Genomic DNA, 14,611 nt, shown 5'->3' with positions numbered 1-14,611 from the left:
CTTTGACACTGCAGCCCTTCTAAGAAGGGTTGCAACTTTTTCATCAAGATGGAATTAAACTGTTTATGTAAAGTGTCTCCCTTCTAGAGATTTTTCCTTTCCGGAGACAAGTATCAAATGGGTCAAGGCAGAAATGTTTCAGTTTGGGAAGGCTGCCAATATTGAGTGGAGCATTCAGACACCTCACGTCCCCATTTACCTCTAGGCTGTATCTGTTCCTGTCTCCTGGAGAGACTGCTGTGCACTGTAGGAAAAATATTTCAACCAAATAACGTTGTCTTTGTAAGGAAATGGAAGCTTAGAGCACTCAGACTACAGCTCTTAGGGCAGTACTAATAGCTAGCAAGCATTTTGAGATTTCCCCTCCTTTTTTTTTTTTTTTTTTTACAGCTTCCTTTCTCCCCTCCATCCTGTATTTCAGTGAACTCAAATTCTAAGGTTGCCTTTGCCTTTTGTATACTGGCAGATTTAGCTACTGCATTCTTATCACAAAACACTTAAATATTCATGCTGCTTTTAATTTTAGTGCTGAAAGGCTGTAGTGGATATGATGATGCAGGAATTTGGGTTCAGAAAATGGAAGACTTTTTAGTGCTTTGGCTATGTGTGAAGATTTATCAGCCGGGCTTCAAAATGAGTAAAGCTGACTGGAGTAGTGCTTTAAATTATCTATTTCAGTAAATATACCGCCAGGATCTTTAAATGACTAAGCATACAGCTGGTATCTGATATCTAGAATGTGGCTCAAAATGTTGTTCATTCAGGATGAGAACAGGTATTATAGTTCTATAGTACTACAATGTACGCATATATACACATCAGCAGATTTCTTTGCCTGAATTGCCAAAAAGAAGGGTAACAATGCAACATATTAAAAATGGTTTTATGGTTATTCCAAGTGGGATTTACTACATTTAAGATAATTTAAATGAATTATCTGTGCATTTCTTATTTCCCTGTGTGCTGGCAGTAAGCAGGCTGTCTCTCCATTGCCAGCATTTGGCTGATTAATTGGCCTCTTGCTTGATCTGTTTTCCTTTTTTTTTCTGTGTAGCTTATTCTAGTGCTTTCCCTTTTTAATATGGTAACATCAAATTTGCTCAAGGTCTGTGAACTAATGTGGATTAAAAGTCAAGCAGAAGCAGATCTAATACATAATTGATCTACCAGTAGGACACAAAGAACTGATTCTGGTTCCTAGATAGGAAATGCCTTCCTTTTTTTGTCCTGTGCTGATAGTCTGAGCTCTAAAATCTGTTTTAAATTAAAGTGAACAGGCTACTGGAAACAGACAAATTATCCATGGTAATAAATTATTTAAGAGATTAATTTGATGTTTGAGGCGTAATGATTTTTATGCACAGACACAGAAACACACACTCTATTTGACACATTCGTTTTAGATTTTGATGCAGTTCTGTTCATTGACAGTTGAAAATACCTTATGTCTAGCAAATGTTGTACACTTTGGGTCAGTATTTGTCTCTTGCTGTGACCCTGCGCCTGTTAGTACTTAACAGAAGATTTTGCTTGCTTAAACTATTTTTTGTAGAGGTGCAAGAGCTTTGTAACATGCCCTCCAGATACCCCCAACAACTGCATCCCTTTGCAAATGGACAGGTTGGAAAAGGCCATGTCTACTTACATTAACATTGGCTGTGATTTTGCTTCAGCTTGTCATATGTTGCTTTTCTTAGTTGCTGAGGAATGACTCTTGACTGTTCAGTTAAGCGGAGGTAGAAGCTGGTTTAAGGTTTAATGTTTAATAATATTCTCACTGAAGTGAGGAGTTCTGTATTTTCAGGCTCCTTTTGAGGTACACATGGCAGTCACAGCAGGGGCGTTTGCAGCTGTAGCGTGAATGACAAGTGGATGATGGTTGCATGGTTGTGTGACTAATAGCATCTATGTGCTGGGTGGCATGGCACGGTGCAGTGCATGGCGCTAATGGATGGGAAGCAAGCGACAGCCAACAGGGTGTCTCTCCCTTCCATTAAGTCCATTCAGGCATACCATATGTCATCGTCCCTGTACTGAGGATTTAATTCTTCTGTTAGCATCAACCACTAACGTTGGAGTGACAGTAATATAAGAAAGAAAATTTAAGCCATGCTGTAGAAGAGGGCTGCAAATCAGATGGTGGCCAAGTCAGAAAAGTAGAAAGGAAGGAGAGGGAAGTAGGATCTTTTTGTGAACATTCTTAAGCTGTCTGTAAAAAATATGTCCAATACACTGCATTGGACTTAAGATGCTACAATTTGAATAACGTTTTAACAGTAGAGCAGTAAACATTTTGCAAAGTATAGTTAAAAACATTTAAAGATGTTACATATGGAACAACAATATCTTTTGTTAAACAATGCTATACTTGGAAAAAGACATACTTTCAGATGCAACCTGTCATTAGGTTGGGAAGAGCTAAGAGCGTAGCAGTAAACAGACAGTCTCAAATTGAGATTGAACTTCTGTCCTAGAGGTTTTGTGAATGGAGTTATTCATAAGTGTTGCAGGCTTTCCCTGGTCTGTGAGCTGCCTGCGTTGCCCTCTGCGACATTTCCGAAAAGCTGGACTCACAGGTGGGTGTTGAGCCAGAACTGGGGGAGCAACTCATTCCCGCCTTTAGAAACTGAGCCTGTTCAGTGCTGTGCAGACAGCGTGGCAGTGGCTACATTTCGTAAATCCTGGTTCAGAGAGTGTGATGCATGAAGCTTCATGGTTTTCAAGTAAGGTAAGCCTTCATTTAGGTGGAGTAAGCCATGCACATTTTTGGCAGTCATTTATGATGAAAAGATGAGTGAACTGAATCAAGCCAAGCAGCTTGAGTACATTACATAGGGTAAATACTAAAATCTACCTGCAAATCAGTTTTTTATTTAGTTTGAGAAGTCTGTCATCACATTGGTCGCTTTGGCTGATGATGAACTTCAAAAATAGCACAGCTTTGGGAAGTGAAGTGTTTTTGGAAAATACCAGCTAAAAAGACCTCATGTAACCTCAGTGATTTTATGTTTTTCATCAATGGCTGGCTTGTTCAGAACTGTGCACTCTCACATGGTTTCCTTATGTTCAGAAGGACCCTCCTGTGTTTCAGTTTGCACCCATTGCCTCTGGTCCACTCACTGGGCACCACTGAAAAGAGCCTGGCTCTGGCTTCTTGTAGCCTCTCTTCGCATATTTATATACTGATAAGATCCCCCTGAGTTTTCTCTCCTCCATGCTGCGCATTCCCAGTTCTCTCAGCCTCTGCTCATATGAGAGATGCTCCAATCCCTTAGTCATCTTCCTGGCCCTTTGCTGGATTCACTCCAGTATGTCCCTGTCTGCTTTGTACTGGGGACCCCAGCACTGGACCTGGCGCTCTAGATGGTTTCAGAGTTCAATTCTTTTTCTCTGTGGGTATCCATGTAATGTGGACAGGGGCTACTGTTATTTTCTCTTGCTGGGGAGAGATTCACATGAGTTCCACTTCTATCTTAGCAAGAAGAGATCTGCTTTTCTGATTTTGATCTTCCAACTCCTTGGATATGGATTTTCAAGAGTTCTAAAAGTGTGATTTTAGGATAGACTCTTACCATCACACTTCTTCATTACTGGCACATCCTGATAGCACAATAAGCATATTTGCTTTGTCCTAGATATACATGATAACGCAAATAATTGTTTGCCCAGTTGTTGTGAATCTCTGTTTTTTACTGGTAGGGTTTCCTCTGTATCAGGTGACACAGAGACAGCTATGCTTATATGGCTTTAAAAAGACAGGGGATTGATGTCTGAAGTTAGAATTCAACAACAGTGATTTACGATCCTCCAGAGTAATAACTGGAATGACAGTTCTCCCTCAAACAATATTGAAATTCCCTGGGCTCCCAGGGGCATTTTATGTGTGTGTACCACCAGCAGTCATTCAGGAGTGCAGAGGAAGAGGGAAGCTGAGGTGGAGTAGTTACCTCATAGGAAACTATCTTTTCGAGCACCTTTGTAAAGATAAAGTGTAGCTGAGCAGTTCAGACTGAGGCTTTCTTGAAGCTGAAAGGCTGAAATAAATCTCTATTCTGCACTATGACAAAGACATTTGAACGCTTTTTGAGACTGGAAATAGTTTTGTACTGCTGGGAACTGACCTCTTGAAAATTTGTATGCTGCATAGTTCATGATACCTCTACTTTTAATAAAATATAATACTTATTAATGGATCTCAAGTAGGTTATTCAATTTCCCCAGTAATTTAAAGCTTCATTATGCTGCATTCTAGATCTCAGTGGCTGTCCTCAGCTGATTTTCTTAAATCACTATCCTTCCAATTTTACAGTTCACTTCAATTCTCAGGACTCTTATTTGCATCGAGTGACAGATTAAAATTGGATGGCTAAAACGATTACTGCTCTTAGTGCCTACTGCAGTGATGGAGATTGATCCCTCATAGTATGAGGAAACATATGGCTCATGAAATAACTCTTGAATCTCTACAGTTATCACTCTATTGTATTATTGTAAATTGAAACAGATAAAGTGTTAATCCAATTTTAATGCATCCTATTTGAAACTGAGAGTTGCATTTTTGGAGAAGCTTTGGATCATAAAATTGCAGGCAACAGTTTAGAAGTTCTTTATTTCCAGGGAAAAAAAAGTGAATATTCTGATTGGACAATTGTTATCTTTTAACTAAGTAACTTGTTGGCACTGCAAAGCTATGCAATGTTTTCTGAAAGCTGCCACAACAAGGAAACTTGCATTTTTTCCTCTAAACAGTATCTCTGTTCACCCTATGCATCTGCAGTCCTGTGTGCCCCATTGCCTGGTCAGGTATACTGATATACCCCTAAGGACAGTCAGTTCAGATGTAGCTTCTTGCCAATTTTGGCTGAAGCCAATCCAGAATTAAAAATCCATAGGTTCGCTCTGGTTCTTCTGGGAAATTATCACTTGGGAAGATATGCAGAAATTATATGGAAGGCATAAATTTGATATTTACTTACCCTATTTGAGTCTACGTCTGGAAAATCAGTCTTGACATGTGACTGTTAAATGTGGGTCTTCCATGTAGGAATACTTTACATTTCTCTTTCCCTGCCTTTCTGTGCAAGTTCTGAAGAGGGGCTAGAGAAGGAACATGATTAATAGGTTTTTCTCTTGTTCACCATAGTTATTTCTCTATATCCTTCCCTGAATTAATTTTAATTTAATCTCTTCTGCCTTCCTCTGCTCCTCACTTTTATCTTATTTCTATGGTTTCTGCCTTGTCATTGTTTCTTTCAATCCTTGTTTTAATATTATCCTAAGGTTTCCTTTCCTATGAAGGAAAGGTGGAATAACATGAGGTCACATTTTGGTTGAATATACCAGAACAAATAGGTGTAGGTCCTCTAAGGCAATTCTAGATAAGGTGCTGTTTAGCCTACTCACATTTGGAAGTGGTCAGGCACAAGGTGGGGGGGTGTGTGTGTGTGTGTGTGCTATCTGATAACTATTGATGCTCCTCTTGAAATGGCCTCAGGGCTGTGGGACGTTTTCTGTGTGATGCAAAGCATCATGACAGTAATCCTGTGGTCAGTGGTCTTGCCAGGGACCAAGAGCTGTTTGGACATCAGGATAGCCTCACTGACTAGAAGAGGGTGACTTCAGGATGAGGGTGGTACAAGCTGAGATGCTGTGTATGGAATTTGAGTATGGCATTTTTATGAACAGTAATTTCCTGTGTTATTTTTATTCCACTGGCATTATGAAAGTATTGTTACTATATTTCTGCACAGCAGCTTGCAGTATAGTGTTTTTTCCATTTGTCTGTAATCTTAATCTAATAAGACATTCGCAAGCTGCCTGGAAAATGGATTTTTTTTTTCCCATATGGGAATTTCCGTAGAAGAAATCACTGTCAGATAATTGCCTATTGTAAAGAATGTTTTTCATCACAGGAAAAGAAAACAGTATAGAAGAACCTACTTCTACCATCTTTCCTACTGTTTTTCTGGCTTTGCCAATTTGGAAAACAGCATCATGCTGTGAAAAAGTTTTGGGCTTTTCCCCCCCTTTCTAATATCTCACATTCCAGATGAAGTGTTACTTAGAATTAAAAAAGGGACAGTGTTGGTAGTTGAGGTCAGAATTGTCCTTGGAAAACAGCATTCTTCATTTCCTCTTTAAAATGAAAGCCTTCATTTTTCCAGGTTCAAACCAAACAAAGGAGCCAAGGAAAAAAGAAATACCCCAAACCCCAAGCCCCTGTCAAAACAAGCAAAAACAGCTAAAAGAATTTCACACAATTTCTAATTAAAACTTTAAAAAAATCAGGCCAAAACCTCTTGAAGTTAATTTGCAAAAAGAAAGTAATTTCAAATTAAAATGAGAGGTTTTATACAAAATGTTTGCTTTGTCAAGCTCATCTAATTAAAAAAATGAGAGTGATCTGAGCCCTTTATCCAAATAGTGGAAGCACAAAATCTATGTAGATTTTTTATTTTATTATATTTATATATAAACAAGCAGACACATGTGGTCAGATGGCTTTTAAATCCCTATCCACCTAATTAATTTAACCAATATATAATTTTTATGAGTAGCATATTGAAATGAACGATGGAAGATTATTTGAAATTAAAACAGATACTTCAATAAAAAGAGCAATATTCTCACTGGATGGATACCATCTCTCTTCTCATCTCATTCAATTTAACATATTTCTATATGAGCTGTAAGATAAAATGACTAATAGAAATGAAAAGGAGGACTGCCAAAAGTCAAATTGCTTCACTGGAAGCTTCTTAGCGAAATGACAACATCCAGTTCTAGATAATTAAATCTTATTTTGTAGGAATGTCACTGAGTGATGTTAATTTGCCTTTAGGTAGTGCTCTTTTGGTTGAACAGAGTAACAAAAATTTATTTGGGCACTTTTTGTTTGTCTTAGAAATGGTTCAATATTGTTTAATAAAAATTAAAAGCTCAAGCTAGGTGAGAACAATATCCTAATCTTACAGAGGGAAATCACTGATGCAGCTGTTTTAGGGATCAAGTAAAATTTCACCATCAGTGTCACCTGAAAATTTTTTTGGATCTGAACCTTAAAGAGCTTTAACACAGAGGGACAGAGGTGAAGTTGCCTGTTGTTACAGATGACTTGAAGTTTATCTTCCTCATAATTTAATAATCTTTGTCTCAAAATGAATTAGGTTACTTATTCCGCCCCCCAGACCTGTTGGATGTTTGATGATTCAAAGCTGTCTGCTTCTTACCAGTCTAGCTGTGTTCATGGTGAGCTTTTTCTCATTTCTTTGGGTGTCAGCATTATTCTTTGTTTTGAGCTTGTCACCTATTGTTTATTCTCCCTAGTGTGTTTATAGAGATCATCTGCCTTCCAAAACAATCCAAATTCTTTTAGACTCCACAGATTCACTTTTCAGTCTCTTTATCATCTACCATACCACTGGGTTGGGTCCCAGTCTAAGGCCATGCCTTGAGCACAGGTTATGAGTCTTGACACACAAGTTACTTTGCTTTGAGACATTGCAATTACCCTTGTCACGGATGGGTGCCTGCAGGAAGTTTGGTATTAGAAGTGCCTTGTTCTTTCATACTTTCCGTGACAGTTGTAGTTTGGGAGCAAGACTTGGGTTTCCTTTCCTGGTGTGGATGGCAGTGACTCTTAGTTCCTCTGGTAATTCAACTCTTGGAGTGCTATGGAAGTGAAATATCCCTTCTAATCAGAGCCTTTTCTTTCTGTGATTTTCCATAGTTTCCTATTTAACATGCTAAAAATTAAGTTCAGTCGTGCTGCATCTTTGCATTGGACAGAATGTTTCAGTGTCTTTCTAGTGGAGCTTTCCATCATAATGATTTTTTTTTTCTCCCTGAAGTGCTTGACTTTTTGGAATAGCTGGAGGAAACGTGAATTTATTATCTTTGGGAATAACTCTTAAGTGACATTTAAGATATTAATAATTTAACATGCTATCTTTGAACTTGTAATTTTTGTTATGAAGATACAGTTTTCATAGTTTTGTCCCTGTAGCCTCTTGTTGCCTGCAGATGCTGTGGCCTGAATTCATCACAGCACTCAAGTGCAGCCTTAAGTAAAGCGTGTGAGTGTGATCATTAGATTCGTCTAGACAGTCCTTTGAAGAATGCCTCTAGATTGTCCGCAAAAACAGTTTTGCTGCCCATAAGGACAGCAAACCCTCAAACATGTCCCCAGAGCATAGATGCCCAAGCACTCTTGCAGTGTTAGTATGTGACAAGGTGTTTCCAGATGGACTATGTATGTGCAGGTGATGTGCAGCACACTTTGAGGCCCCGATATGGCTGGACTGCCAGTGCACAGCGGCAGTCCCAGCAGCTTCTAAGAGCTGTGCAAACAAATTTGACTCCCGTACTGATTTCAGCTGGGGGGCTAATTCTTTAAAAGTAGACTTCAGATGTTTAAATGTAGACACAATACCCAAGGAGTGGAGAATGCTGTGGGCTTTAAGACGTTCTTTAATTTTTTGCATTTGGTAACGATGAAAAAGGTGGGTCATTTTTATTATCTCTATGATAACAGTTCTGACACCACTAAGAAGACTTACATGATTTTCAGTAGGAATTTGGCACTTTCCTCTCAGGTACTATTGAAAATGTCATATACTGCTTTTGCTGTTATTACGTGCCCTGTAAGAGTTTCTGCTGGCCATAGCGGAGAGCAGGACCCTCTATGAAACCCTGAGAGTTGGCTCAGGTGATGGCTGAGCCCAACCTGGTGGGATGTGGTGCCCAGCAAGTATAAACCTGGCTTCTTAGCATGTGCCAAGGGTGGTAGCAGGCAACAGCAGCTGGGTCCTTGGTGAGGAAGCTTGTGGAGACAAGTCATATAAATTAGGTGTGGCAGAGAGGTAAAGCTACTGTGCTGTGAGTGAGCAGAACCATGTCATCAGAGATGGAAACCTGGTGAATCAGTTTGCTTGGGATCACAGTTTGCTTGGGATCATTCTCCAATGCTGATTTATAGATGTTAGAGGGGAGGTCAGTTATTGCCATGCACTGGTAGTCGCCCAGTCCTACAAACAGTAGTGTAGGGGTCTGCCTCTTCCTTGGCATTCCACTATTAATTGTCACTTGTAAGCCTTGTATCACAAGGACTGTGGTCCCTAAGAGTAACTACCTGCTTCTCTGTGTCTGTGGCACTGCCATGTCAGAGGCACGCATAGATTGTGTTCTGCTGTATAAACAGAGGTTATCGTGAACACCAAAAAAATCCACACATTGTGTATAAATAATTAGTTCTTTTTAGTGGCTTGGTAATACCCCATCAGATTCATTACTTTTCCAGTCAAATGCACAGCTCACTTCATGGCTGATCTCCATTACTTACTGTTTTCTGGCATGGGATTCCTTTTACTTAGAATTCATGTGATTCATGAATTCTTTTCTGTTGAATTGCAGTATGTCTACAGAGGCAGTTGTGACTGCCACAACACTTGTGACTTAATCTACGTAAAAAAACCCACACGAATCAGTGATTTGGAAGACATTCCTACCTGCTGTTTGTGTAGGATGGCCATCTGTCTGGCAAATCCCCATGTGAAAGTCAGATACGTCTGAGAAGAGCCAGACAACCTTCTGACACCTGTTTCTCCAGCAGCTGTAGTTGCTTATTCCACTTTTTTATTTTCTCATCAGGTGCTGTTGAGATTGGGGTTTAAATCTGTATTCAGAAGCTTTTGAATTCTAGTCCCATCACTGTGTACAGTGCAGGATCATTCTGACTAAATCATCCTTTCTCTTTCTGGGACCAAATTTTGGGGGTTCCTAATTACACCTTAGGAAGTGCTCCTGAATTTGGGCACCTCAATTCAGACATAGAAATTGATAAATACGTGGCTTTAGTCCGTTCTGGGAAATGCCTTTAGAATTGCTGAAAAACACTGAGACAAACTGGCTTTTAATTTCAAGTGGCGTCTTCTATTTGAGGATCATTCCATATACATTCATGATCCTCCAAATGGTTTCCAAGATGCAGGAAAAGATAGTGGAAGTGTCAAAGTGGTACTTTCTAAAGATACTCCTTTTATCTTCTAGAAATTTAATATCTTTATAAAGATAATGAGTATTGACAAGTCATCCATTCTGAGCCCATGGTAGAATACAAATACCTTTGGCTCTCTGCTCTGAATCTTTGTGTATGCATGGCTGCTTGCCTATTGAGATCTCATTCACAAATTGTCTTCAGTTTCTGTGTGAGACATTTTTTGAGCGATAAGACCCAAACATTTCATAACTTGGTGTGTGTAAGTTTTGGGGCACTTGTATTAATTTAAAAGCTTATAAAATCACGCAAGAAGGCATGCAGCCAGGAATGGCTGGTTTGCTTTGCTGTCTTCAATAGTGCCTACATTATAAAAAGTGTTTGACCCCCACAACACTTTACACAGTTACCATTCCAGAGTTAACTGTGAAGATATGTTCAAAGACATCTAGCTGAAACTAGCAAAAGCCATCTTCTGCAGCTCTAGTGTATGCTCTTTTGTGCATGGTACACAGCATGCTGCACTGGACCTTCCTGGAGCAGCAGCCATGATAAACCAAATAAACGCAGCCTTCTGTAGATGAATGGTATCTCCTACAACTAAAGGTTAAGGTGTCATCCAGTGATTTATCCTTCCTAATGGATTCGTTGGATTGCTGTGATAGGGACATAATTTACTACCTTTTGTACATCAGATGTTGTGTTCTCGAAATGGTGTTTGGGGATTTACGATATTGAACAGGTTGAATTACATGTCAAATTATCAACCATCCTGTTTGACATTTAGTCAGCGCTGACAGGAACTAGGCATTTAACAAGATGAGGCTTCTGTAGCACAGTCTTTCAGTAGGATTGTTTTATTTCAAGGCTGTTGTTAATCAAATGTTTCTGGATAAAATCTGTAAAATAGACTGTTAATTGCATTGACTATTGTGCTGTGGCCAGCCAGATGTTCATGGTGTGTATTGTAGCTGTCATCCTCCCTGTAGATTATTGTTAAAGCATTGCCTCCTCGATGGACAATATTTCATCTGGTAATCCACCAGGTTGTTGCAGTTTGGAGGCAGGCAGCACCCTGATGTAAAGACCCCCTGGGTTAAGAGTGCCTGCCAGTATTTGAATGGTACTTTTGAGAGGAGCAAGTGACCTCTTCAGGCTTCATTATTCCCAGAGGTCTGCATCCATTTGCAGAACTCCTGGCACATGCACTCTTTCAAAGTATATTCCTATCTGGAAACATTTCATGAAAGATTTCCTTCCTACAGTTCCTGCCTTCCTTATTTGACAGTTCTTGATTGGTTGATACAGCTTATGAGTTTTTCTTGACCATTTTTTTTGTGTGCTATGTGACCTTAAATCGGTATGGTTCAAATGGTGTTTTGTGGATTATATATAGACTGTTGCGTGCTTCTATATGGCCTGCTGTCTTGTCTCCAGAGGAGGTAAAATATGTCTATTTGCACAGTGCTGTCTAACCATTCGATTGCCTCCTTTTGAGCCTCTGATCCCGCTGACACAGACCTGAAGCTGCCTTTACTGCATCCACACAGGAGGAGGAGAAGGTGGAGGAGGAGGTGTAGCTGGGAAGCATGTCCTTGTTTGTACCTGTATTGTCAAACGGGAGTTGCTGCTGCTGTGAGGAGCCGGGTTTTGATCTAAGTGACTACCATGGCTGCCTAGAGTGGACCACCTGTTGAATAAAGTTCAAAAGAAAGCCAATCATTTAATAAGTCTGTATTCCTAAATAAACAGTGAGAAGGTTCAGATACAACCTGTGAAAACAAAAGGAGACATCCGTTAGTTTACATGCCTGTTTACACCTCTTACTTTCTTGCTCGGTACTGCAACTCTAGGCAAGATAGAAGTCAGCAGCGGTTTATTACATTGTTTGAGCGTATGATCATCCAGGCAAAGATAAAATGAGGACACATGATGAATTTGGCAATAGTATTCCAGGACAGAGTGGCTGACCTCTTCAAACTGCCAAACCCTCTGGCATATTCTCTTGACTTAGAAATTGAAAATGCAGATCAGGATCTTTCCTAGTGAGTTGTCTGCCCCTTGTGTTTTTCAGCAAGAAAAAAGAAAAGTCATTGCTTCAATACAGATATGCTATCCTTACATTTAAGCTCTCAAAAGGCCCCTGACTGTGTGACAAGAATTACTGTCATGGATATTGCATAACAGTTTATGCATAATGTTTAATACATTCTCAGTTTTATGAAATATGGATAATATTGGAGACATTTTGAATAGTAGTTTAGATTTACACTCTCTTTTTAAGGTGGAAACAAGCGGGACATTTCTAGTGCTCTTCAATGACACTGGGAGAGTTGAGATGGTTACCATTAAAAATGAATAAAATCTGTAGAAGTGGAAAGGAGAAAAATATGTTGCATAGATGGATTATGGGCAAGTCATAAATGTTTAAAGCATTGCTGGAGGTTAGAAATGCCATGCCTTTATTTGAATATCGTAGCTGTCTCAGCATGCTTCCTCACTTCTCTGTCCAGGGTGTGTTGCTGCTTGGTCTGGAGGGTTGGAACTCAATTGAGAGGACACAGTTTTGAAGAATGTTTCTTCTTGTTTAAGGTTTATTATTAAAATGAAAGCATTCAGAAAAAAAATAACTTGATGAGTGTTGCAACCTCACATTGAGGGTCAACTCACATTGTATTTGTTTTGTGACATACAGGACAGCTTTCCAGCTCGGTTTGGAGGAATTCATTTCGTCAATCAGCCATGGTATATCCATGCCCTCTACACAGTTATACGGCCCTTTCTAAAGGAGAAGACACGAAAAAGGGTATTCCTCTGTTTAATTGTCCGTTACCTGGCAGTTGTAGTCAGCAGATGTATCATACTCTAATAAAGTAGATATACACAATGTATCAGCTTGCTATTGGTGGAAAATATTTAAATACATATACATTATAAAGAGTATCTTTAACTGTTTTAGAAACTTATACAGTGTTATCCTTTAAGGAGACAGTCAAGCAGTTTACTTAAATGTATTTTAAAATGTAAGCATATGCTTTCTCCTGGGGATTGTATAAAAAATATTGCCAACATTACTGTTTCTATTAAGATTCTATTCAATTCAACTCTATTCAACTTCTGTTAAAATTATTTGTGTCTTTCTTTTAAGAACAGAGGTAGTGACTACAAAGTCCTTTCCTAGTGTGATTTCCTTGACATTAGCATGAACTAAAATACACAGCTGGTGTATAGCAGTTTGCAAATACTGATTTGAATGAAAGCCAGTGAAAGGAAATTTGTGTGCATGCATCTGTGCATAAGCATGAGCAGTCTGTGAGATGTTGCTGAATTTGCAGCATTTGCATCAGTGCAATTAAATTAGAGCTTGGTGGTGATAGCACATAGAATGATATTATTTCTGTAACAGGAAATTTGTCATCCAGGAAAACACAATCAGCATCACATACAAAGCTACTACAAAGAATGTGATTTTTTTTTTTTTTAAATGGGATCAGCTCTCTAAGCAACTGTATTTTCTCTCCTCAAACACAGTCTGCAAGACCACAATGATCCGTGGTGTTTAGCTGTTTTTTACTGATAGATTATGTTTGAGAGTCTTCTGGTATTCACAAATTTTGAACTATAGATCACAAAGCTTTTTGTGTAATATCTGTTATGAATATGCAAATGAAAATCCATTTTGCAGAATTGAGTTGCACTCTGTTGACTACAGCTTCAACAAAGAACATTATAGTGCCAGATATGTTTCAGGCGTTTTAAAGTGCTGCATGTGCATAACCAGGGAGTAAAGTCCAGCTCATGGGTGAGTTACAACATTAAAAATAAGTGACAAGGCAGTTGAACATGGGTGCTTATCAGTTTGTGTCTAAATTTTTATTTAAACACCTGAATCAGTGGCATATATTTTCAGAAACACTGACTTTTTACAACTGTTTTTGTCAATACTGAATAACTGGAAGAAGTAATCAGGTGGATAAATATTGATTTAGAGTCCAAAATGTAGTGTGGAGTATGTGGAAGTTATGCCCAGTACATAAAATTTAAAATCAGCTTTAAAAAAACAACCTAAGAGGCAGAATGAATGATTGTGAAAAAAACCCAAAGTCAACAGAATTCTCTTCAGAATTTTACCAGGCTTATTATTTATCTGTTGTGTTGGTCCTGAATTATTTTGTATTTTTTTAATATGTCTGGTAGATTTGCAACTGATAGCTATATTCAGATAAATGTAGTGCTAGGCATGTATGAAAACAATTTCTAAGGAGTGAAACATTCAGTTGGAAAGGCACCATAAAACAAGTTCCTTTTACCATTAATACTTGTTCTTTCACACAAGGATAAATTCCTTTCTGAGATGGAAGAACATTACTGGGTTTGCATGGTCATATTAGGCTTCCTGTCTCCACAGCTGACTGGAAGATGGGCTGAAATAAGTGATACAAGACAAGCATAGATTTGATCATTTTTCTTTCTGCCTTTTGAATTTAACTCTGGATAAATCATGCTAGGGGTATAGCTGTCCAGAGGAGTCTCTGCAAGGTGAAGTGGAATGTGAATTGATAGCACTTGACATCTGTCTGTGTGCACACCCCCGCCTGCCCCGTGGGGAACGAGAGG

At 38.9% G+C, this 14,611-nt stretch overlaps 1 protein-coding gene across 1 annotated transcript in view; it reads left to right on the top strand.

Moving 5' to 3' along the window:
- CLVS2 (clavesin 2) overlaps positions 1–14,611 on the top strand; it is a 60,621-nt gene that overhangs the window by 31,638 nt on the left and 14,372 nt on the right. The window contains exon 3 of the mRNA XM_074819211.1: positions 12,690–12,800. Coding sequence (XP_074675312.1) covers positions 12,690–12,800 — 111 coding nt within the window. The remainder of the gene's footprint in view (positions 1–12,689; positions 12,801–14,611) is intronic.

The sequence above is a fragment of the Strix aluco genome, chromosome 3, assembly GCF_031877795.1.
Source record: "Strix aluco isolate bStrAlu1 chromosome 3, bStrAlu1.hap1, whole genome shotgun sequence".
In the NCBI taxonomy this organism is placed as follows: Eukaryota; Metazoa; Chordata; class Aves; order Strigiformes; family Strigidae; genus Strix; species Strix aluco.
Note: the sequence above shows the minus strand (reverse complement) of the source record. Positions and strands in the feature narration are given on the sequence as shown.